This window comes from Tetrao urogallus (genome assembly GCF_951394365.1).
Source record: "Tetrao urogallus genome assembly, chromosome: 25".
Lineage (NCBI taxonomy): Eukaryota > Metazoa > Chordata > Aves > Galliformes > Phasianidae > Tetrao > Tetrao urogallus.
This window is the reverse complement of record NC_136838.1, coordinates 1,226,885-1,252,929: the sequence shown is the minus strand read 5'-3', so window position 1 is coordinate 1,252,929 and position 26,045 is coordinate 1,226,885. Positions and strand designations below refer to the sequence as shown.

The window sequence follows — 26,045 nt, the reverse complement described above, 5'->3', positions numbered from 1 at the left end:
AATCAGAAGTCAATAAAAGAAGCACTTGGGTTTGCAGTCAAAGATCTCACTTGGGAATAGAAGACAGGGAAGCCATTAATATGTGCTAAGGGAAGCAACTGTTTGAGGCGGGGATCTGGAAGAAACTCGGAGCTGCTAACTGTCCTGTCTGCTGCAGGACCATCCACACTGAGCCTGCAAGTGCTGTATGCACAGGTGTTTCCACGTCACATTCACTAAGGTATGCTACAGCCCCTTGGTGTGTTAGTATTAATATTAAGTTCTGCTCAGCTTATCTACAGCAGCAGCTGGCTGCTTCTTCCAAATTATCATACATACATTCAAGGGTCAGGTAGACCCAGGCTTATATAATTTGCCTGGAATTGTGGTGAATTCATCACCACCAGGAAAGAGTAATGCAGGTTCAGAAATATTTCTAAATAGTATATTCTACTTAAAAGAAAATTAATTAACACAGGGCTATTCCTGTCCTAAAAAAGGAGGTCAGACTAAATGATCACAAATGGTCCCTTTCGTCCTTGTAATATACACATACACAGAGTTGGGAACTGATGGAGAAGAGCATAATGCCAGTGGTAATGCCATGTGGAGAATACCAGAGAAAATGGGCCGAGTTAAATTTGGACAAATATATCATCAGAGCAGCAGAAGTATTGCCACCCTGTTTTCCCAGCTCAGAGAAGGCAGATTAACCCACGGTAGCACTGGAACAAGCCACGTGAAATATTAGTAAGGTTTTTTGATGCTCTCCAGCTTGTACAGCTCAGTCATGTAGGGTGTAATGTAATGTTGATGGAAAGCCACGTAAGCCATTCCCCTGATGTAATGAGGCGTTTTAGGATGTAAATACGGAGCATGGTATAGGAGAGCATGTGGCTGTGCTGCTTCACAGTGTCTCATCCTCAGAAACAAACCACACACGGAAGTAACAGTTGTACCCACTACGTTCTCTGGACTGCCAAGAAATATTGCTCACTGTTTTTGCATCGCTTGGCTGCACAGCAGTTGCAGTCAGACAGTATGGTGCATGCTGTATGCAGCTCGGCAGCTTCCTCTCAGCCCAACAGCTGTTCAGTTTTGGTCTTCCTACCTCGTGGCCGTCCTATGGGATGCTATTCCCCATCTTAATTAAATCTTCCACCCCTGACTTCCCAGGTGCCAGGGACCCACTCACACCCCTCAAGCCAGAGACCATCCCAGAGCAGTTGCTGCCAACCTAATAACCCATTTCCTTAGCGCCCAACTCTTATTTGAAAATTGGGTGAGATTCTCTTCTTCCAAGCTGCTCTGGCCGCCCCATCAGCACCCAGCTGTGTGGGCAGGGAGGCTGGGGAGAGGGAGCAGCTTCTTCAAGCCATCCTAACAACAAATGCAAGCTCTGTGCTAAAGCACAATGAGGCAGCTGATGTCTGCTGGCAAATAGGATGTGACCAGAAGGCATGAGAGCTGGAGAAGCTGTGCAGCATGAAGTACAGCCAGGCATAGGGTGGTGGAAGGAGGGAAGTGTAAGTGCAGTCTGCTTATGGAAGAGAAGAAATAGAGAAAACAATTCTCAATAAGCAATGCCACGTGCACATGAGAACCGTGTCTGCATTGCACAAAGCCCATTCCCAATTAATGGGCAAGACATTAAGTAGAGTTCAGTGTAAAAACACCGTAAGGGAAGTGAAACAAAGATCCTTAGGAAGAACTTGTTTGTGACACGAAACCTGAATAAATCCTCTTTCAAATACGTAAGGCACACTGCTAGACAATTTGTATTGCTGAGGAGAAAGCAAAGGGCTGAAAGGGAGAGTCAGAGGTGGGTTTGGGCAGAGAAGGGAATTTAAATGACTCCTTGCATCTCTTCCCCCTATCGCTGGAGGGATTTGGGTGAGATTTTCATGGGAGCTGCCATTTCTAGGTATTTTGCACGGTAAAAATCTGATAGTGAAGCAATGTTACAGGTTAAGTGGGAGCAGATTTGCGTGGGTCTGATTCCAAACAAAACATTACTTTTCTGCTAGGACTTTTCTGCACTTCATGTGTTGCAAGAGTTTAAATTTTGGCTTTTTGTTTCAAAATAGGGCAAAAATAAATGTCGAAATATTGGCTTTTCCCATAGGAAGGAAATGCCATTATTTGAGCAGCTCTGCTTAACACAAAGGAGATTCATTTGCAGAAACTCTGCTAACTTGGAATGAAGGTCATGGCTGCATAATTGGACTCTGCTCCCTGGGCCAAGCCAGCAGCACAAGATATAAAATTAATCCCAACCCCCAAATTAAGGTTACTGTAACAAGGAGAACCAGACCACAGAATTGCAAAATCCAGCAGAGGAGGATTTGAGGGATTGCTTAACATATCAGAAAATCACATCTTTCCCTGTGGCAATTAGCAAGGGGAATATTAACACCTGGGTTTTTACACTTGAGATTCATGGCAGCATGCTTCCTAGTGGTTCTTCTGAGCAGCTGGGAGAAACTGAGTGCTGTCAGAAGGCCGAAGCAATAAATGCTGACTGGTAGGTAGCGAACATCTGGGCATAGGTTTCTGCTGGATGCTTTCCGACCCAGCACTGCAGCTGTTCCACTGCGCCTGAATATCTCTCTGTCAGATGATCAGAAGCCCCCGTGCAGACTTTACTTTAAAAGTCCTTTGCCCAGATCCTCACTCTTTTACGACTGAGGTCTCTTCAAGCTGAGCAGAGGCACAGGCTGAGGGCACGCTTCAAGAGGGTGCAAAACAAGCTGCCCTGCACCTATGGGACATTTTTAGTCTACTTACGAGATAAGCACAAAACTTTTTGAAAGGCCCTTTGTGAAGGAACTCGAAGGGAGCTGATTTGGGAAAGCAGTTCCGTGCAGCGTCAGGTTGCTGCATTTGTCCTGTTTTATAACTTGAAGTGCCTGGGAGTTGCCCAGGTCAAAGTCAATATGAAATGTGGATGAATTTGGTGAAAGAGAAGTTCTAAGGTAAACTCACCATCATGTGTTCGTGGCTAAAGAAAGCACAGTGATATCAAATGGGGTATAAGGAACTGGGTAGGAATTAATACAGATTCTATGAGCCAAGCTGAGCTGCAGGCAGGGAAGGTGGAAACAGACGATTAACCACCATTAATCAACTATTTTGTGCAACTGCTGAGCTGGCCATGTGCAGGGCAGCTCTGCCCCTCTCTGGGTAGTGCCAGAAATGCACTGTGCATGTGAGGAGCACTTTTGTGACTGCAGCCGATCACCCAGGCCTGCAGCCGGTAGCTAACAGCAAGATCAGGTGCAATCCTATGGGGACAGCTGCTGGCTGGAGGTGGCTGAGCTCTGAACGCTCTGCTGCTGGAGCCTGTGCCACATAACCAGAGGCATTTTGGAAAAAAATCAACTCACATTCCAATACATGCTTTGTTGAAGGGGTGACTGACACTTTGCAGCGCACGGGGCTTGGGTTTCCAGTCCAGCTGATGCTCACATGAGCTGAGACTTCATTGAACTTGTGCAGCCTTTGGTAGGAAAACCTGTGCCTGTTTCCTCCATTTACAGATGAGCCACTGAGTCATGTGCAGCAATTTGCCTGGTGCAGGCGGTGTGTCCTTGTCTCCTGCTGCAGCAATGGCCTGTGTCCGTGCTGATTTGGCAGATAGAGGAAGGGATAGAGCTAGTCAGGCCTGCAGCTCCAAATGGCCCAACCAGCAAAACCCCACGTGGGCACCCTGCGAGTGAACGTCTGCCTGCTGCTGCAGGAAAGCCCGTGTGTGCTGGGAGCTGTGACCCGAGGCTGAGGAGAGCTCTTCCCTTCCCAGGGAATCTGTTGGGGACGGAGGGCTCAGGGGCATTTCAGCGCCATGAGCTGACACTGAGGCTTTGATCTGCCCCTTGCTGGAGGAGTCATGCTATGGAGCAAGTTCTGGCTGCAGACACAGTGCATTGCTGCGGCTCTGCACTGGAGCTGGGTGCACAGCAAAGCCCCTGCTCTGGGGTCAGATGGAGCAGGGGGGTGCACACCTCCGTGTGACTTGTGTGTCTGGTAGGAATGGGCACAGAGGTGCTGCTGTAACCTTGGCACTGGGGCGTGTATTTGGGAACTCATTTTTTCACTCTGCCTCACCTGGCTGCATGATGCTTACAACCTGAGCTGTGCATTAATGTAAATATTGAGATGCAGGACTGCTACTGAAAGGAAGCACGGCAGGAACGGACATTTCACAGATCAGTGAACAAAGGCAGTGCCTCCTTCCTTGAAAGCAGAGTTTGGCGCTCTGACAGTCTGTGTTGCTAACACATTTCCTTTGCACACTCAGTGAATGTGCTCTGCCTTGGGACTTCCCAGCCCACCACCAGGAAACTGCAGCTACTTGGCTGAGGCACAGGCACATGTCCATCCCCTTGGGCTGCTGTGGACAAACCACGTCGGTTTGTCTGGATCTCAGAGGTCCTGCTCACACGGACGGGGCTGAGAAGGATCTGCCTGCTCAGAGGGATGCAGATCCTGCTGTTCCTGCACACAGCCACCCCACTCAGGCAGCAGGGGATGGGGATGGAGATGAGAGTTGGTTCTTGGTGAACAGCTTGCCCTGCTCTCCATTTCTGCTAACTTTCTTGTGTGAGGAGGGAGAAGAAAGTGCAGTGATAGCGTTCAACCCAGTATGGACTGTGTGCAACATCACGCTGACAGGTGCTTCTGTCCTCTGGTCTCCTGCAATCGTCAAAGATTTCTTCAGTCTCCTCCTCCATGCCACTCCCCCACCCCTGCTCCATGTATCCTGAGCATATTACAGTCTTCCTTTCCTCTCTCAGGAGGCATTGCTCAGAGCTCTCTGCTAACGCTGTGCCTTTCAAAGGAGAAAATCCTACACCCTGCCTTTGAGCTTCGAGAATCAAGGAACAAAACAACTCAGAATAATCCCCTGAGAAGAAAAAGACCCACTGTCCTTCTGCCTGACCACTGACACTTGTTCCAGGTGAGCAGTTTTGTTGGGAAATCTGAATGCATGAATCAGAGCGATGCCCGGTCCGGTGATGGGATAGGGGCAAGAGGGTGGATGGAGATTGCCTTGGGCACGGGTGTGGGGGGCAACAGGGACAGCTCTTGTCCCACGTTAGGAGAGGGTACTGCCCACATGGGAATGCTTTAGAAGTGGGGCTGTATTTGGGACAGGGTGCCATAACGGTGGGCGGGTGAAGAGAGCCAGCATGACATTGGCTATAGGAAGAGAAGCACTTGTCTTCCCAAGATTGGATTTAGGGCCCCAAACTGCAATTGGTCACCACTGTCACTGTGCTCAGCGGGGATGGAATTCCTGCCCTATGGCATCCCCTTTGGTCCCCTCGCCCTGACAGCTGGTCCCCAGCACCCATGGCTGGGCCGGGCAGATCTGCTCTCCTGCAGCGCCTGTTGTAGAGGGACGGGTTGGCTGGAAAGGAGCTGGGAGATGAACATGGGCAAACCCCAGCGCTTCCCGAGTGCAAAGCCTTGCCAGGGGCTGCTATAGCAACTCAGCAATAGCTGAGCCCACCCCAATTGGGCTGACGAATGGAAGCCTTCGGCGTAGGCACTTTGGTGTCATTGCCTTCAGTGTGTGCTGCCCTTCTAAGGACAAGCAAGGGGCTGGGCTGCTAAGGCTCCAACTGGCGTAGGGATGAGGGTGACTCCAGCCCATGGCCCATGAGTCATCTCTGTCTTGTCCCTCTCAGCACTGGGGGCAAAAAAACAATAACGGCACAGAGGCTGGATTCAGTGCTGCTGACAGCAGGCGCTGAGCTACTGCTGGGGGAGTGGGACAGGAGGGGGCAGCCAGGCAGCCCCTGTGAAATACTAGTTCTTGTGCCAAACCCCTTCCCAGCCCCTCTCCTCCTGCAGAGATTCCCCTTCCCTCCTCTCCCTGCCGGTGTGCTTCCCTACTACTCCCCAGGGAGACTTTCCTCCCTGAAAATCCTACTGCTGTTGACATTAAACACGATAGCAGAGTTTCCTTGGAGACGAGAGAAACAGTGGGCTCCAAAATGCTGATTATTTCACGGTTTCTGGCTGGCTTTCAGTGATGAAATAAAAAGAAAAGAGTTGTGATAGCAGAGGGAGCCCAGGGCAGCCTGTGTTGAGCCTGACTCTGCTTTTCCAGTGCCACCTCTTTACACAGGGTTTCCTGAGTGTGCCCCAAGCAGCAGTGCAGCAGCACGTGCCATGTCAAACTGGCTGATCTGCAACTGCGCTGCCCCTCTTCCCAGGCCCCTGGAGGCCAAAAAACTGGAGAGAAACTTTACTGTGGGCAGTTCTAATTTGGCTGACTTTTGCCAGTCCCGGGAGTAAAACTGGCTAATTAGATTAACCCTTCTGTATTATTGTACATCAGCGTTAGCAGCAGGGGGGCAACAATATGAGTATCAACATTTGGATCTTTCTCTCCTGTCCATTTGTCCCAAGTGGTGACAGTGAAGTTTGTCCCAAGATGACAGAACTTCAGCTTTGCTTTTACCATCCCCAAGCCAGTCACTATGGCAGGAGTGCCCTGCAGTGCCACATCCCAGTGGTGGTCAGAAGCTTGCTTGGCCTCGAGGAACATCTCACAGAGGACCCACTAAACTGATAGCACCCATTCCTGCTGAGACACCTCTGGGGTCCCCACTCAGTCATTTCAATGAAGCAGCATTTTCTGGTTTATGTTTCAGACTGGTGTAAGAGTGCTGAGCAGGGTTTAGAGGGTGAGAGAAGAGGAGTGAGGAACCAGGTCTAGTTCTGTGCCAATTATGCATAGAGACCTGCTCCAGGACACTGCTGGGGACAATCCTGCTGAGCCTTGTCACACAGTGTGCCACCGTCCCTGGAGGAGCTCAAAGAAAGGGTAGATGTGGCATGAGTGACGTGGTGTGGGGGGCATGGTGAAGATGGGCTGATACTCGGATTAGAGGATCTTAGAGTCATTCCCAACCTGAATGATTCTGAGTCGGTGATGATGAGATGGAGGGACCGCAGAATGGCTGAGGTTGGCATGGACCTCTGGAGATCATCTTGTGAGCATCTCTGCTCAAAGCAGCATCAACCAGAACTGGTTTCTCAGCACCATTGCTCAGGACACGTCCTGTCAGTTTTCAACATCTCTAAGGACAGAGATCTCTCAACCTTTCTGGGCAGCCTGCTCAGTGCTGAACCACTCTTACAGTGAAAAAGTGTTGTCTTATGCATGAATTCTTCTATTTCAATTTGTGTCCATCACATCTCTTCTGATCACCGGGCACTTATTAGGGTCTGGTCCATCGATGCACACCGTGCTGTTAGTTGCCTTGTTCCATCTGCACAGGGATCCTGAATTCCAGCTCCCCACCTCTCCACTACATCCCTGTGAGCCCAGCAAGAGTGCAGCCCTATTGCTTTACATGGATCTCTACTTTCTACTCTTGATCCTGCGGTGCTGTGCTCATTCATGCAGAGGCACTTCAGAGGAGTTCTCGTTTGTGCTGTTCTCCCCACAAAGTGTGAGTTAGTGCCTTTGTCCCTTGGTGCCACATGCACACATCTCTTCAGTACCTCCAGGGAGGAGGACTCCACCATTTCCCTGTTCAGGCTGTTCCAACAACTGACCGCCTTCTCCATTAAGTAAATCTTCCTAATGTCCACCCTAAACCTCCCCTGGTGCAACTTCAGGCTTTTTTCTCATATTCTTTCCCTTGTCATCCAAGAAAAGACTGATGCCCTCCTTGCTGCAACCTCCTCTCAGGCATAAAAGTATTTTAAGAAACCAGCCTTAGTGCTGAGCACTGAGAAAAGCTGCTGGTGGCCAACTGACAACTGGATTGAACTTCATTCACTGTGGCTCTTTGAGTCCATCCAGTTCAATGCACCCCAAAATGTGGTTTGCCCCTGGCTGCCCGGGCATACTAAATTGAGCATGCATCACCAGCACCTCCAGACCCCTTTCTGCTGAGCTGCTCTCCAGTTACTTGTCTCCCAGACTGTACCCATGTCTGGCATTGCTCATCCCAAGTGCAGAACCCAACCATTTCCTTTGTTGATCTTCAAGTCATTGCTAATCTCACTGTGCTCCAATATATCCAAGGCTTCTTGTCCCTGCGCCTCCCAGTTTAGCACAATGGGGAAAACTGCTTAGCGTGCACTTCTCTCCCGCATCCAGATAATTGATAGGAATGGTGAATACAGAGCTGAGCCCTGGAGACGCTATTGACCGTCTGCCACCAGCTGTAACCCCATGCACTATGACCACTGGAGCTCTACCAGTGCTCCAGTTCATCACCAAGCATAGCGTGAACTGTCCAACTCACAGCTGGACAATTTGTCCAGAAGGATGCTGTGAGGGATGGCACCAAAATCCCTACTGAAACCCAGAACGGTCACATGCATCACCTTCCCTTCATGCACCATGACCTTACCCCAGAAGATCAGATCACTGAGGCAGGACCTTCCCTTGATGAACCCATGTTGACTATTGGATAGCAGCTTTGGTCTTTGAACAAAATGATAAACGTCTTCCTTCCCCATTTTTTACTTTCACCATCTTCTGACTGCTGGCCTTAAAATGGCCAACATTCCACTGGTTATGACAAACCTCATTGCCAGGAACCAGGCATTAGTTTTGCAACACTGGGCTTTCTTACAAAATATCCTGTGCTCCCTCATCTAGCCTTGAAGTTACCTCCAGAGCTGCTCTCTTGAATGTCTGAGTTCTGGCAGAGCAGAGGCTGAAGAAGCAGTCATGATTAGGAAAGCCTGCACCAAGAAAGCAAAGCTACCTTTTTCCTTCTGGGAAGGAAAATCCATGCCATTGCAGACTGCTTGTCTGCAAGAAGTGTGTTTTGACAACTTACCGCAGCAGCTGGAGGACTTCCAGCTGATGCAATAGAGAATATTTACACAATTTCAGGCTGGCGATGCAGTGGGAATGTGCTGTAGAGAGGGCTGCTGGATTGCAAAATGTACAGATGGAGAAAGGCAGCTAGACAGCGAGAGGGTGGGGACATCACAGAGCGGGTCCTGGTAAGCTCTTCTGTGCCATGAGCATTGCTCTGACAAGGCTGCTGAGCATATGGTGCAGCATGGCATCCTAGTGATTCATCCTGAACTTTCCCGCATCAAAATAGAGATTTTGTTTTCTTTGCATGAAAATACTTCTTTCCTGGTACGTGTGGATGGGGAGACATCTGGAGAACAAAGCAGGTGAGTCCCTCTGCATGCATGGGTGCTGCTCCCACCTTCCCTGTGTGGGAACCCTTGTCATTGCTGTGATGTGGTCTAAGGAAGGCGAGGTCTGGAGGAGAGCTCAGTCTGCATTCTCCTCGATCAGTGCGAGTCTCCTCAGGTTGCTGTGGCAAATGGGAAGCCTGCTTTGCACCAAGCAAACCATGGTGGTGACAGCAGATTCCATTCACTGAGAAATGGAACACTGCATACAAAGTGCCCTTTGCCTTCCCGAGGTGTGCAGGGTGCTCGGTGAGGAGCAAGCAGTTTGGGAGCAAAAAAGCCTCAGAGGATCTGACCCTTTATTTGTCAATTCACTTTGCAGGAGTTTGTTTGCAGGAAGTCAGACTGCATCCCTCCAGCAGACACATTTCTCACCACGAGGGCAGTAAGCTCTGGGACAGGCTGCTGGAAATCCCTCAGATACATGTGATCCACTTTGGCTCAGGGAAGGGGTTGTTCAGGGAGTTTGTGACAGCAATGGGTGAGGTGTGAGAGGTGATGCTGGTAAGGTCAGACAGGAGGACACGAGATGTGTGAAAGGCCTTCTGGGGCACAGGGACCGTTTCTTAATGTACCATGAAGGCACAAACATTCTTGTGTGGCCAAAGGCTGGATGCTTAAAGCCTTCTTTCTAGAGGTGGCTGGATTTTAGGGAAGCAAAGAGATGTCCAAAGGGACTTTCAGAAGCATCGATGCATCTCCTGCATCTCTCAATTCTTACATATATTTAAAAATCTGCTTCTTGGTAGCAACTCAGATAAAGATGGAAAGATCTATTTAATCATTAAAATTAAAAAAAAAAAAAAAAAGGAGTCCAAATAAATCAAGTTGCACCATGAAGCATTGGCTGTTTAATGCCTCGATCTCATGGTAGGCATTTGTTTGGTCCAAAGCAGAGGCAGTGTGCACTTCATGAGGAATAGGATCTCGGTGCCTGGGGTTTTTTTTTACTTAAATTCAGGATTGCAAATGGAGAGGCTGTCATTTGCATTGCAGCACTGAAGAAAGGTCTCCCGGCAGCTGCTGAAGTGCCGAAGTGCCCCTTGGGTTCCTGTATCCATCCAGTCTTATATTTTCTTCGCAAACCCTTGGGAACAAGAGTCATTTTCAGCTCCTTTCTCTCCCGTGCTCCTCCCCAGCCAGGGCAGGCAGAGCAGCGTGCAGGGGCCGACCATGAGCGAGCAGAGCCACGTCAACAGCCTGTTCCTCAACGAGGACGCAGCCAAGCGGCTCCACACCGAGGGCCGGGTGCAGCGCCTGCGGCAGGCCGTGCAGAAGCGGGCGGCACGGGCCAAGAAGAGGATGAGCAGCATCACTGCTGACAGCGCCAAGAGCTTCTTCCGCAGAAACGCCTTTGTCCTTTTCACCATCGCCGCGGTTTTGCTCGGTATGGGGCAGCGTTGGGCACCGGGCGTAAGCGTGGGGGAAAGTCTGTTTATCCGGTAATGGTTTTGTTTTATTGGAGTGGTTTGGCTGGGGAGATGGAGCTGAAGGGGCCCTGTGTCTGTCGCTGCTCTCGTAAGAGTGAGCACTTTGGTGGTAATGGTCTCGCAGGGAGCAGCCCAGCAGAGCAGCAGGAGGTGGCGGTTCAGCACAAGGCTGCCCTGCGTGTACACACGTAGAGGGGAGAGAGCAGGCAGAGAAAGCTAGAGCACAGCATTGCAGAAAAGAAAGGGCATTACACTCCTCTGGGGAGGGCAGGAGCGGAAGGGAGAAGAGGAAGAGGGAAGCCAAGCTGTAGGATGGAGTGAGGGCAGGCCACCAGCTCACTATGACCCGTGTCCATTTTCATCCCTTGTTGACCCATAGGGATCATCCTGGCCTTTTCCCTCAGGCCCTACCAGCTGACCTACCGCCAGATCAAGTACTTCTCCTTCCCAGGAGAGCTGCTGATGCGCATGCTGCAGATGCTGGTTCTTCCTCTCATTGTCTCTAGCTTGATTACAGGTGAGAAGAGCTTTCTGGTGCTTTCAGCCAAGGCAGTACTCAGCAAAGTCTGGTGCTGGCTGTTATTGGAGTTCCCTTTGTGCCCTGCCTGCAGGTGCTCGGATAAGCAGGGCTAGTAATGACAAGCCTGAACCTACAGCTACAGTGACCGTGGTTTACACTCATACCCCAGCTGGTTCAATAGTGGTGAAGAGAAGCAGAAGGCTTTGTGCTTTCTCAGAAGGCTGGGGAGGGCACAGTGTAGTGCTTCCAGTGGCCAGCAGTTGAGCACTAAGAAGGGTTTATCTGTTCCACGTATCCCTACTTGTGCAGGGAGGTTGGACAAAATGATTTCCAGAGGCCCCTTCCAAGCCAAACTTCAACTATGATTCTGTGATTTCATTCAGATTAACCTTGGATGTCAAGGTTTGTTGTCCAAGTGTGATTCAGATTTCCACTAGCCTAAATGAGGTTAATTTGTGCCAATCCAAGAGTCAGAGTTGATTCTCAGCTGGAGCATCTGCCTCATCCAGGTCCTGGTAGAAGACAGACCAGCCAGCCGACCCTTCAGAGGGCAGAAGGAGCTGCAATGCAATCCATTCTGTGAAACATCCCACCAGTAGGGAATTAAATACCTGTTGTCCTGTGGCGGCATTATTTCCCTTCTGAAAGCTTTAGGAGGAAGTTGCTATATTCCCAAATTCAGCCTAAGATTTATAAATGTTCTGCATCTTCATAAGCTTAAGCAACTTCCCCCCATATCTACATCACCCTGGAGCTCCAAAGTCTGCCCCTTGCACTTCCTAGAGACTCAGCTCCCATCCCTGTCCCCTGCGTGCTTTGAAACTTCCTCTGAGATATCAGATTTGCTCACCTCGTCTGTCTGCCTGACTCCCCAGGAATGGCCTCTCTGGATGGCAGAGCCTCAGGGAAGATGGGTATGCGGGCTGTGGTCTACTACATGGTGACCACAATCATTGCAGTCTTCATTGGCATCCTCATGGTGATCATCATCCACCCAGGCAAAGGATCTAAGGACAAGCTTCACCGAGAAGGCAGAATTGAGCAGGTTCAGACCACAGATGCCTTCATGGACTTGGTGAGGTAGGTGGACCAGTTGGCCGCATGTCAGTCCGTGTCAGTGAGAGCAGACTCCTCCTCTGAACATCCCTTTGAAATGGCTCAGATTTAGGTTTATACTGTCAGGGAAAGAGGTCTTTGCTGAGTCTTTCTCAACGTGCTACTTTTAGCTCAGTCAGGGGAGGCCTATCACCTTCCTGCAGAGCTGCAGCCTTTGTCCCATGTTTGAGGGAATGGGGATTTTTTAGCCTGGGAAAAATTGGGGGTGATATATTTACAGTCTTCTGCTGCCTGGAGAGGAGCTGAAGAGAATATGGAACCAGATTTTTCTGAGAGGTATACAGGGAAAGGGCAAGAGCAAGCTGGAACAAGCAAAATTCTGATTGAGCACAGGGAATAAACTGTACCCACAGCTAGCGCAGACTGGGTACTGGGAGCCAAGGAGATGGAGGAATCTCTGTCCTTGAAGAAACTCAAAGCTCTGCTGAACAGCCTGAAGAAATCTAGCATTGAATGAGGCCACCAGCAGTCATTTTTCAGTAATTTCTATGACTTAGAATAATGGTGATCAAAATCAGTATTTAACAGTGAGGTTGGGCCAACACTTCTTGGTTTGACTACATTTGAAGCCAGGCTTCGAGGACTGCAAGGTGGTTACCCAGCTTTGTCACGCTGACATGCAATGCTTGGTCTGCAGCCCTGGAGTCCTGCCCTTCTGTTGGGAGTCAGCGTGTGGCTTTGACAAGATCAGCTTAATCCAAAGGCTGTCAAACTAAGAGATGGACTGAGACCTGACGAGTGCACAAGGATCCAGTGTCACTTCTCCATTGGAAGTTCAGAGATGTGTTATTTCTGACATTGTTTCATTCATTCATTGCTTGTTTTACTTAAGAGTCTCTCCTGGTTGGGAAGAAAAGGGGCACCCCACAGTACAGTGTTTGCACAAAATAATCTGAAGCGATTGGAGAACAGTCAGATTGAAAAATAGCTGTAATGGAAATGTGGGAAGCAGGATTAGCAATGACCATGTGCACTTCAGAGATCCATCTAACAAAGACTGCCCCAAGTATCCAGCAAGTTGAAGAAATGATACCCAATATATTGTCTGACCCCCCCTTGTCATGACCTTCTGCAGCCAACTGTGACATGAAGCATCATTTCTGAGGTTTCAGGATAACAGAGATCAGATGAGTGCTGTAGAGATGAGGCTGAGAACATGGCAATATGGTACTTTTTCAAGATCCAGTTAGTTCTGATGATGCTTTTGCAATGAACCCATGTCCCAGTGAAAATCTCCAGCCAGTGCTACCATCCAGGAACCAAGTGACTGGTCATGATGTCTAAGCACTGACTTTGCAGAATGGGAAACCAGTCAGAAGACACCCAGAAGAAATGAGGCTGGCTGCTGGATGCTCTGGGTTCAGCTGAGAATGATAGGATGGAGTCAAGAAAGAAACCATTCAGATTGGACTTCATGCTTTGTGAGGGTAGGCTGAGGGAGCTGACCTGCTTCGACGTCGGGGCCAAGGGACGATCTAATAGCAGCAAACAGCTACTTCAGCACAGCTACAAAGGTGACAGAGCCAAACTCCTCTCTGAGATGGCAGAAATCTTGACAAAATGTGCAAACCAGAAATATTGGCTTGGGGGGGACAGTGGTACGTTAGGGTGTCTTTTCGCCCAGGGCTGTGGTGCAGCCCTAGGGCAGCTTAGCAGAGATGTGGGAGATCTCTGTCCTTGGGAGTTTTCAAGGCTTGGCTCGACAGAGCCGGAGCCAAATGTAGCGTTTGCAACAGTTCAAGGTGAACCTCCTGAGGGCCCTGTGCTTAATAAGCCACAAAGATGGAAAGCATCGTTTCTGAGGCACACCTGCAATTTACTTCACTGCTCACCCTGCTTCGACTTTTTAGGATTTTGTATGCATGTGTAGAAGAGTCATCTAGATCCAGATCAGCTCCAGATCTTCAGCCAGACAGAAAGGGCCAATCTGCTCATAGGCTGGCATTGTGGCTGTTATGACAAACAATATTGCTTTCAGACTTGGCCATGAAGCCCACATTTGCTGGGAAGTCAGACAGGACAATAACTCTCTCCTTGTTTTATCTGCAGGAACATGTTCCCACCCAACCTGGTAGAAGCCTGCTTCAAACAGGTATGAGATCCCACCCATCCTATGGCCTCCCTTTGTGCACTGTGCAGTAGAATATATTCCAGACTAATTCAACTAAGGGTGATTACAGGGATTTCTTTTATGCTTCCCTTCATGCTTCCCTAATTCCAAACACTCAAGGAGGCATGCTAGTCGTTAGTCTGTACTGTAGCATTCCCCAAGCAAGTGACCACGAGCATTTATCCTGCAGTTAAATGGTCCTGTGTCAGTCCTGGATTACCAAAGAAAATGTTGGTATCTCTCACTGGAAAGAGGAATGTTGCATGTGGATTAAATAATCTCCTTTTTAGAGTTGTAAAAATTGGAAGGTACAGGAGATAACTGCAGTGCAGAGAAGAACTGATAAAGGATTAGATATAAGTGAACAACTTTAGTCCATCGAGTAAAGACAGAGCATCTGACTTGCAAGATTATAGACACATCCAAAGGAGAGAACAATTCTATCTTAAGACCAAAGAGTAGATATGGACTTAAAAGTAACAGTGACTTAAAATGAAAGCAAGAGTTCAAATGGAGAATTTTATGCAGATTTCAACATTGAAACAAACTATTTAGGACAGAATGGAACTCTGTCTTTTGAAATTGACATTAAAAAAAAAAAAAGGATGTTTTGGCCATACATGAGTCAGGAGGCGGCATCTGGATGCAGTTCTCTAGATGCTCCAGTGCTCTCTTTTGACCTTAGGCTCTGTGAACTTTTCAGCCAAAGCATTAAAACTGGGAGTTCGAGAGCAAGCATGGCAAGTGTCCCACTGAGGTCAGTGAGAGCTTGCAGTTCTCTCTGTCCTTTGGGCAGAGATTCGACAGCCCAGCATGTTGTCCTGAGCTCCTGAGCGAGGGCCTGGAGTCACCTGAAGTCTCTGTCATTTCAGTACAAGACACAGTACAGCACCCGAGTCTTCACCAGAACCGTCCTTCACAGCAGCAATCTCACAGCAAGCGTGGCAACCACTCAGCTCCCTGCGCCTGAGAACTCCACCGGCATCCTGGAGAATGTCACGCAGGCCCTGGGGACCATCTCCGAGGTGCTGAGCTTTGAAGAAGTCATTCCCATCCCGGGCTCGGCCAATGGGGTGAACGCGCTGGGGCTGGTAGTGTTCTCCATGTGCTTCGGTTTGGTGATCGGCAGCATGAAGCAGAAGGGACGGGCCCTGCGGGAGTTCTTTAACTGCCTCAACGAAGCCATCATGAGGCTGGTGGCCATTATCATCTGGTGAGGAGCACGGCCGGTTGGAGCAGGAGGTCTGCAGGTGCAGTTTCCGCTGACCTGATGAGAAATGGAGTAGCTTTAAGGATGACGTGCATAGGAAAAGTAGATGGGCACAGCTCTCCTCCAGCTCTCCATCAGGCTGGAGGGAAAAGTCCGGATGGGATATTTGTTCACATTTCATTTCCTGTTGTTCTTTGTTTGTTTGTTTTGTTTCCACCTTAGAAATATCAGGTACACCAGGACTTGCTTTCCCCGAGGCTGCTGGAAACATCCTTGGAAGACCAGAAAGCTGCAGTGGAAGATCTCTTAGCCTTACCAGCAGGTGTAGGGCATGAGGCTTTCCCACAGAAAGCTTTCCTTCCAGCTGTGTTCCAGGAGCCTGAGCTAGCTGAATCACAGTCACTACTGCCAGTTTCCTGCCCCTCAGGGCAGCACTCTCATGCCTTGGCTCTGAAAGCTGAGCTAGGTTGACAGGATCAACTCCAAGTTGCTGCCTTTCAGCTGGAGGTCTCCCAGATCCCACCTCCTCCAGATCTCAGCTCCTTGTTGCTTCTTATGCCTGCACTACACGGTCCAGACAAGGAAGGCATTGCTGCAAAAAGTCTTCTTAGTAAGCAGGATTTTACCAAATCTTGTTATGTTAAGCTCCTTACCTGTCTGTGGCTCAAGCTCTGAACGGGAGCTTGTTGTCAGAGAGATATGTGACTGGCAGAACATGTGGAAATGCCTGACAGGGAAGGATCTGTCAGCTCCACATCTTCTCCCCCATTCTCAGTCACTCCAGCTTTCTTTCCCTGGTGTCCCAGTGGCAGTCTTGTATTGAGAGAAACATCCTAGGCACAGGATATGGCCTCACACAGACAGAGATACGGGGCAAGAGCAACCTTGAGCTCACAGCAGAGCCATGCACTGCCTGGGAGCCCCAGCCCCTCTGGCATCTTTTCCTCCATGGATGAGCCAGAATCTGGGGCCTTGCTTTCCTGGGGGGGGATAAGAGTTGCTCAAGGGCAAAGGAAGGGAGAGCAGAGTGGAAGAAGAGGACCTGCACACTCTTTATTCTCAGAGACCATTTGAAGCTACCTTCAACTACCTCAACAGGCAGAATGCTGATGGGTTGGACGTTGGTTATGCTCAGGAAATGGCCTGTGCAAATACATTAGGTAATGTTTGAAGACATCCCCTGCCTCACCAAAACACTGCTGGTGCAGGAGGTAGGACTGTCCCCCTAGCACGCCTTCCTGGAGCCACAGCCTGCAGAGCATCTCCCAGGAGCTGCTTTGTCCTGGGGAGATCTGGTCACAACCTGCAGCCAAGAATGTCTTCCAAGAAAAAGGTCAGAGGAAATGAAATATTTGTGAAATCCTTTCCTGAAACTTTTCCAAACCTCCCAGGCTAAGTTGGAGTTTGGCATGTGGACCTCTGAGCTTTGTGCATGAGTTGCATGTGAGCTCCCGAGCTGTAAGAGGCCAACCCCTGAGAGGGGTGGCCACGGAGCTGGGATTTCCTTCGGTCCAATTATTTGTTTAGTTCAGTGCCCATGATAATTCCCTTGCCTGTGTTATGGCTTCCTTCCCACGGAGCCTCTGCTGCTCATGAGATGCACTGTTGGGAGAAAAAGCTAGAAGAAATGGGAAGGGTAGCAGCATGCCTCAAAAAGAGGTTGCACATAAACCACTGCCTTCACAGATTGTTGTCCCAGTCCTCAGCACACCAGCTGTGGGTGCTCTGTATGCTCCTCTTCCCTGCACGAGAACCTCTAAAGATAACAAGGCATATTGCTAGGCACACAGGACACTTGCTTTTACTCCCATTTCCTTCTTATTTCTGTAACTGTGCCTCTCAGTGAAAAAGATCCCCTCAGCCCAAGCTCTGCTAGGAAAGGAAGGGACCATGAGGGCTCCTTATAACCCCCAGCAATGCCACAAGCAGTGTTGAGGAGAGAGATAGGAACCTGGAAGGAGGAAGAAGCCTCTACCAGTGCCCAAGCTGTGCACTCAGCTGGTTTTTGACTCGGAGATCTCTCCACATTGCCAGAAAAGAAACCAGCAGTACAGCCCACCAACCAGCAGGCTCCTGGTGTGCTGGCTTATGGAGATGCGCCCAGAAAGCATGCACTGAAGCAGGTGTGGAGATGGGATATCAGTTCTGAGCACTGTCCGTGTGTTTCATCCACAGGTACGCCCCAGTTGGGATCATGTTTCTAATTGCTGGCAAAATCCTGGAGATGGATGACCTGGCGGTGATGGGGGGCCAGCTGGGGATGTACACCCTCACCGTCATCGTCGGGCTCCTCATTCACGCCCTCTGCATCCTGCCGCTGCTCTACTTCATCGTCACCCACAGGAACCCCTGGGTATTCATTGCAGGGCTTCTGCAGGCCCTCATCACAGCCCTGGGCACCTCCTCAAGGTACAGTGGCTGCATCGCCTCGGGGAGAAGTGAGGTTGGAGGTGGTGTGGATATTCCGGGGCTGCTGCTCAGTGCTTTGGTTGCCCTCAGTGCAGCTCTCAGTCTCACCATTTCAGGCACTAACAGCATTTTGCGTTGGTCCAGACAACTCATTTCAGAGCAGAAAGATTCCCAGTTCCCTGCCCAGGAGACCTCATAGTGGGCTCCTCTCTACCCATCGGCTCACAACCAGCAGTCCTCACAAACATGGTGGTGACTGTGCTTGCAGCCCTGAAACACTCAGCTCAGGACACAAATCAAACCCCACTGAATCCCAGCATTATTTCCCGTGCTCACACCTCCACATATATATGCTCACAAACATTTGCACACTTCTTTTTTGCCTTGTGTCCAGCTGGTGTCAAACTGCCAGGAGTGTCCTCAGTCACTCACACACCAAAACAGTGGATTGTGCGGTGCTGTTGCATCAGTTTCTCCTACATGCATTTTCACTCTGAAACACAAAAGATACACTCACGTATTCTTTTCTTATGTACTGAGTTGGGGAGGGGAAAGGACACGAGTTTTTTAAGAGCTGGAAAAGAAGTTTTGGTCTTGAGGCTCCATTCTGTGCACCCAGAATCCCCCAAATCCTCTTCTTTTGGTGTTACACCAGCACCACACAGCCCCTGCCCACCCCCCTGAGGAAAGCCGTGTCTGAGCGGGCAATGCAGCGTGCACCATACTGAGGAACCCTTGCTTAGACTGTTCTTTCTCCTAGCAGCATCTGGCCTCTGGCTCACATGGCAGGGTGAGAAACAGGTGGGTAAGGTGACAACCCAGGCAGCAGTTTGGTGCCCCTGGCACAGCCAGCACATACCTGATCTGTGGTGTTTTCTAAATCCCTTTTAGCTCAGCGACTCTGCCCATCACCTTCAGGTGCCTGGAAGAAAACAACGGCGTGGACAGGCGCATCACGAGGTTTGTTCTGCCCGTGGGAGCTACCATTAACATGGATGGCACCGCTCTGTACGAGGCCCTCGCTGCCATCTTCATTGCACAAGTCAACAACTACGAACTCGACTTTGGGCAGATCATCACAATAAGGTGACTTTTGAAAGGTCTAGGGGGTTTGGGAGGGATCCCATAGCCAGCCCTTGGGTAAGCCTGTTTTGTTGGCTTGCCTGAGCTTTAGGCTCCTCTGAATGGAAAGGAAGGGGAAACTTCCAGGAATGGAAGCTAATAGGGCTTGAGTGCCATGTCTTCGAGACCCCCCTGAGACCTTATTGCATTCCCAATTTGGGGCCAACCCTTGGGCAGAGCTGCTGTGTGCACTCTGCTGTGGCTGGTGCTGGCAGGACGTGCCGGGCTCAGTCTGATGCCCCACGTGCCACTTTCCTTCTCTGTGACGGGGCTGAAAGGCTGCCAAGATGGTTTGTAGAAAATGTGCTGAGCCTCTTCCTGATGCTTCTGCAAATGTGACTGCCTGTATTCTTCCTTCTGCTGAGAGATGTGCTTTGCTTTCCCTCCAGCATCACTGCCACGGCAGCCAGCATTGGTGCTGCAGGCATTCCCCAGGCAGGGCTGGTGACCATGGTTATAGTGCTGACGTCGGTGGGGCTGCCAACTGAAGACATTACGCTGATCATCGCTGTGGACTGGTTCCTGTGAGTTCTCTGCTCAGCAGCATGCCCTGCCCTGTGCTCCCTGTGTCTGCACTCCCAATGTCTGTGCTACAAGCAGGCTCCATGATCTGTATCAGGAGGCCTTTGCACAGAAGCCCTCTCTGTTCATTCATCTTCACCATATACTTCAGTGACCCAATGCATCAGAATTCACTTACAGATCAGCTTGGTGACCAAGCAGCATGTCCTTAGTTTGCTTTATCTTACTAGATAACAATTGGAAATGATCTCCAGATCAACAGGGACAGGTTGTGTCAGTAACACAAAAATTCACACTGCTGAGTGACAGTGGCTCTGTGCTACCAAACAAGGACAGTGGGATGGGATGGGATGGGATGGGATGGGATGGGATGGGATGGGATGGGATGGGATGGGATGGGATGGGATGGGATGGGATGGGATGGAAGGGACTGGCCGGACGAACCTGAGCATCTAACCAGCCACACAGTTCCACTTCTGCCCCTTTTAAACTCTGGGACAAGTGGTTTCACAGGAGCACCCTCAGGAATGAGGTTGAAGAATGTTCTGTCTTCTTAAACAAGAAAAATACACCGGCAGTGTTTCCTCTGTTCTTCTGTCTTATGTATTGCTGGTCTGTAGCCAAAGCAGCCCAAGTCTGCTCCCAGCCACAGCTGAACAGTGGGAAACAGTCTGGTCCAACACTTCCATTCGTTCTGGGAGGGGTGCATAAGATCAGAACTGGCTGGAAAAGCTCACACCTCCTAAGATACTGAGTTATCTCTTGCACTTACCCAGAAAGATTGCTTTCAGTGAGGTACAAAAGTCCTACCTGCTGTTGTAAATGCTGCAGGATATTTTGGCTTGCTGGACTAATGACAGGTTTTCAATATTCAGGCTTATATATCAGGTTTTCTTGAAATGTTCTTCATCCCCTTAGCTGATACAAGAAGTTACATACCACTTTTCTCTCTAATTTTTCAGAGACCGCCTTAGAACGACCACCAACGTCCTGGGGGACTCTCTGGGTGCTGGCATTGTGGAGCATCTCTCCCGGCAGGAGCTGGATGCGCAGGAATGCGAACTCGGTAATTCTGGGATAGAGGAGAAAGAGCAGCCCTGCCAGCAGGTCTGCACACACAGCAACAGCCTCAGGCACCCCAGCAGGGAGACAGCGCTGTGAAGTCAGGCAGCATTACACACTCATGCTGTATAAAGCCAAGACTTGAAGCAGAAGTCTTGGGTGACAGAGAGGAGGACAGAACACGACAGACTTTCCAACATCTACACTGTTCTCCCCCACATGCAGTCTCCCCTGATCCCTTCTATCCCCCATCTCTTTCTGACTGACTTTAAAGAGGAGAAAATTAAATGGCAAAGAAACTTTTGTTCCATGAAAGCCTGGTTTAGTCATTCTTCCTGGAGTTCAAGAGCTAGACCTGAGTAAATAAGGCGCAGTGGATGAGTTGGACCAGGAGCTCTCTCTGTTGTGAGCTGAAGTTGAAGCATAGTTAATGGACAAGGTGGGCCGGTGACACCCCCCTGCGGACTGGCACCAGGATGTTGGCATGATAACTATTGCTAATCCTGCAGATGCAGAGTAGCAAAGCCTTCACTTGGTCAGTGGCTTCCCTTCAAGATTTTGGCAGCTTTGAGACCTCTGGTGGGCACCAGGGCTCCACTTCGACTCTTCAGTGGCCAGTGCTTGTGAAAAACCAGTGTTCTCCTTGTGTGCACTGCCAGCGTTTGCACAGTGACACCACCGATGCCTCCTGAGGTCTCCTCACCCCTCTGGCAATCCTTCTGGCTGTGGGTACTGAGGTCTTCTATCTCTCAAAAGAAGATGGGACCAAAGAATAGGGACAGGGCTGCGCTGGTTGGCAGCACAGAGGTCAGAATAGCTTTCCATTCATGGAAGCAGTGAATTATGAAAGTAGCAAACAAATAATGGAACGGATCCACTGTCCAGCCTTTGGACCAGTTCTCCTCTCAGCCAAGCTCTGCCGAACAGTTCACTTTGTTTCCTCCTAAAAATCTCTTCTCTTAGTGAAAGCAGAAGGGGAATTGCAAAGCTTAAGAGCAGTGCCTCCCCGAGCAGCTGGAGCTGCCTGCGTGCCAGGGCTGCTCTGTGCCAGCTGTTTCTCAGCTCAGAGGCAGGGACAAAATCACAGAGCTGTCCTGTGCTCTTCTTGCATTAATCACCTTCATCCATGCTGCAGTGTCGCAGGGAGAATGCTGCTGTCTTGGGCTTTTCTCACACTTAAAGTATGCTTAAGCTGTGCTATCAAAGCTGGTTGGACTGTGCCTGCAGCATTTGCTGCTAAAACAAGAGAAAAGCGACGGTCCGTTTCTCTCAAATTTTTATAAGCTTTGATTTTGGAGTCCAATTTTTGAAAACTGAGCCCTCCAGGCAGAAGGCTGGAACACGTGGTGTGCAGCACTGTTTGTTACTCTCCACATTCAAGTAAAGGATTACGAATGTTCTGAGCATCCGAGCAGCTCCTTGGGCAGCAATTCTGGGAGTACAGCTGCAGGTACAATTACAGAAGTGCATCATCTGGGAATGTCTGAAATGCTGAAAGGCAGCAAAATCCAAAAGCTGAAATCCAGCTGCCCCAAAAGCTGAAATCCAGCTGCCCAAAAACTTGGCTGCAATGCTGTTTCTACTTAGAGCAGTTTCTATGGTTTTCAGAATATATTGGGAAGAAAACCAGTCTTTTATAAGACTTATGGAAAATTGGACAGGAAAAGACCCCCAGACCCCAGGCAGGAATGCAGGCAATCCCAACAGGCCTCTCTGAGCAATGCTGATCTCCAGGTCATACGCCCCAGTGCATTTTCTCCCCCCTGACATAACCCTCTCTTTGTCACAGTGTAGGAACGTTGTCTCTCATCCTGACTTGGTGAGTGGGATAAGAAATCGTTATCCTCCCCTTTGCATGAATATAATTATGATGTCTGCTCTTCTCCTTTCTAGACTAAACAGAGGCAGTTCTTTCGGTATGCCCTCTCAGGTAAAAATTACTCACAGTCCCATCCTCTGGACTTTTCTCTCTCTGTTCCACACCTTTCTCCAAGTGGATTGAGGACAGCTGGGCAGAACGATCCAACTGAAGATCTGTTAGCACAGAGGAAAGAACATTTCATGCACACTGAGATAGAGACCTTGGCTTCAGCTTAGCACGGGTAACAGCACGCTGCTCAGGGGAACTGCTCACAGCTGCAACAAATTCAGGTCTGCTCAGCTTATCTTAAATCCATCAGGTATCCTAGCGAGGTTAGACCTGAACTTTGATGAGATGGCTGTATCTGAAGGCTGGATTTTACCCTAAGAGTTCTAAGGTGCGTTAGCTTGCATCTACAGTGAGCTAAGACAGCACTGGCGTAGCACTGACACGGCTCAGCTGACGTGAGTCCAAACCAGCAGAAAGAACAGACCTTACAAAATCCAACAGCATGATGATTTCACAGCAGCATGACAGCATTGCCTCCACCCCGCTGATGGTCCACGATAATTCCTACTCCATTTTAAGTAGAGCTGCTGCCTAGCCAGTAATTTCCCAGCCTATGTTTGTGCAGTTGATTACTGACTGTTACCTAAAAACAGTAATTTCTATTCATCCTTATTGAATCACATCTTGCTTTTCTTTTTTTTTGCAGATTATTTGTCCAACTTCTCAAGAAAGCATTGAATTCTACTCCTGAAGAGACTTCTTGTATATATATATATGTATAAAGGGCAAACCAAGGGATGAATTGGAAGACAAGGAGAGATGGTTGGATTGGACTCTAGCTCAAATGGAATTACTTCTGGGAAGCCCTATGGCGTGGGTTGTGCAGAGGCAGACGAGTTGATCATGAGTGTCCCTTCTGGCTTTGTAATATATGCACATGCTTTCTGGTTTAGAGGTACTGCAGGGGCTCTGCTGACTGTTTCCAAAAGCTATCAGAAAGGATCCTTATGGTAACTTCTCTGAACTCAGCAGGACTCTGACCTGTTTTCAGTTGCTGTTAGCAGATGTAAGCCTGTCACAAAGGGCTCTCATACTGCATTGCATTGGCATCATCTCACTTGTTCCCACCAGGCAGCATGCCCCAAGCCTTGCCGTGTGATTTCTTGCCTTCAACAAAAGATTAACGAGCACAGATGAGTAGATGGCTCCTTTTCCAATCTTGCAAGGCAGTTTGCTGTGGGGAGTTTCAGAATATTTTTTTGCTGTGGTGTCCACCCATGTTGTGGACCAATCTATGATCAGCATTATCCATTTGTTTACAACACCCAAGCAGTGTGGTCAGGAATTTGCTTACATATGCACAAATATCTACATGCAGGTGTGTGTGTGCCTATGAATGGGGTGCACACGTACAAACACACACACAATCATTCTGCTGCTGATCCAAGGACAGGCAATGCTGAACCCTCACTCTGTGAGGTTGCATCCTTAATTTTGACACCCAGTGTGATTTGCAAAACTACTCCCATCTCTAAAACAACAGAAACTGTTTTACATTACAGTAATGAGTCTTCTAAAGCAAGGTTTATTAGGAAGGAGCTCATTGTGCTGACTGTGGGCTGTGGCTGCTCCCGGTGCGTACATCCCAAGGTCTCGGGTCCCCACGCTGTCCAGCTTTGCAAGGAGGCAAGCTTTCAAGTGCTCAGCCAGGAATACAGAAGTGTTTGTACTCCTTCCAAGCTCAAACTCTGACCTCGTACCAACTCAGCCTTCAGAACTGCGCAACTGAAAACATGAAATCATTTTATCAGCTGTCTTTTTAAGTCATCGGCTATTTGGGAACGTGTGCGGTCTTTTCTTTACTGCAGTACTGCTGCTTCTAGTTGCAGAAACACAGCAAGTTTCTTCTCGTGGCAAATAATTTATCCCTGATGATTGGGTGGGCAATGTTTGGGCTGAAACGGGGAGGTGCTCGATGCACACAGCCATGAGGAGCTCTTGGATCAGGACACATCCCTTCAAAGGGAATTTAGGAGAGCAAAGACATGGAACACAGGTTTTCACACAGCGGGCCGCAGATTCAGCACATGGTAGTTGTGTTCCTTCAAGGGCCGGATCTGCCCATGGAATCCGGAATCACGAAATCTTTTGCTCTCCGCAGGGGTGAAGGCGGTAACTGGAACTCACTGCTGCAGTGTCGTCGTCGCATTTGGGCACTTTGACTGTGTTAATTCCCAAGGCCTTTCTTTCCATGCTGTGAGTTTCAGTGTCAATAAAGATAGTTTGCAGATTTGAAAAATAAAGGGAATCTTTTTCCACAGTGCTCCTCCATGACCTTTTTTCCCCCCCCACTCTTTTCCCTCAGAGCCGTGACCCCACGAAGTCAGGGATGCTGCGTTCAGCATTGCGTGTTACACGGCCTTATCTGCACGTCTCTGTGCTACAGGTCAAGAGCTCAATTCAGATTTTTACAAGGTCTTTCCCCAAAGCTTTTCCTTTGATGCTGCCTTCTGCGTATGTCTGCTATGGCACAGCAGCGCAGGGCTGGCTTACTTGCTGTGTGTGCTGTGCATCGCACACAGGCACAAAACTTCTGCCTGCAAATCTACCCAAAGGATTCTGGGGCTTAACAAGAATGAATTTATATTTCTCCCAGAAATGCTGCGTTAGTGGCACGGTAATTGAGCAATGCTCAGCTCCTTCTCCCTTTGAGAACCCTTCTTTCTGCACCATAAGGAGCCCCAGCATCTCAAATGGAAGAAGCAAGTCTATGGAATGTGGGAAAGGGGCCTGGCTGTAGGGGGGGATATAGGAACACTGTCAGGGCATGCAGGGATGGCACAGGCAGGTCGAAGGCCCACGTAGAATTGCATCTGGCGAGAGAGGTCACAGCAAAGAAAGGCTTTTGTAAAGCACAGCCAGAGCAAAAGGAAGACCGGGGAAAATGTGTGGCTGCTGATGAATGAGGTGGGCGCCGTGGTCAGGGAGGACACCGAGGGGGGGGGACCTGAACACCTCTGCTTCAGTCTTTATTGCTAAGGCTGCCCCTCGAGAATCCCAGATGCTGGAGATATTTGAGAGCTATTGGTGATCGGTGGACGGTTGGACTGGGTGATCCTCAGGTCCTTCCCAACCTTGGTGATTCTATGATTCTATGATAAGAGAGTCTGGGGGATGGAAGGCTTCTCTGTGGTGGAAGTGGATCTGATCAGAGATCATCCGGGCAAACTCAATGCACAGAAATCCACAGGCCCTGACAGGATGCACCCATGTGTGCTGTGGGAACTGACAGAAGGGACCGCCGAACCGCTCTACATCATCGATCAGAGGTCATGGGGAGCGGGAGAGGTGCCCCAGGGCTGGAGGGTGGGCAATGTCTCTCCTGTGCCCAGAAGGGCAAGAAGGAGCATTTGGGAAGTCCAAACCAGTCAGCCTCACTGCCACCCTGGGAAAGTGATGCAGCAGTTACTCTGGATGTCACCTCCAGGAAAACAGAAGAGAAGAAGCTT

The 26,045-nt window shown here is 49.5% G+C and overlaps 1 protein-coding gene across 1 annotated transcript; it reads left to right on the top strand.

The window, feature by feature from the left end:
- Nucleotides 1-9,010: 9,010 nt before the first annotated feature.
- LOC306955595 (excitatory amino acid transporter 4-like) lies at nt 9,011-23,274 on the top strand (the record flags this gene model as incomplete). Its single annotated transcript, XM_079546914.1, is given in 12 exon segments — nt 9,011-9,094; nt 9,097-9,141; nt 10,309-10,552; nt 10,975-11,112; nt 11,991-12,195; nt 14,281-14,323; nt 15,214-15,554; nt 17,727-17,960; nt 18,852-19,046; nt 19,472-19,606; nt 20,567-20,670; nt 23,243-23,274. Coding segments are annotated over 12 exon segments (1,800 nt in total).
- Nucleotides 23,275-26,045: the final 2,771 nt, after the last annotated feature.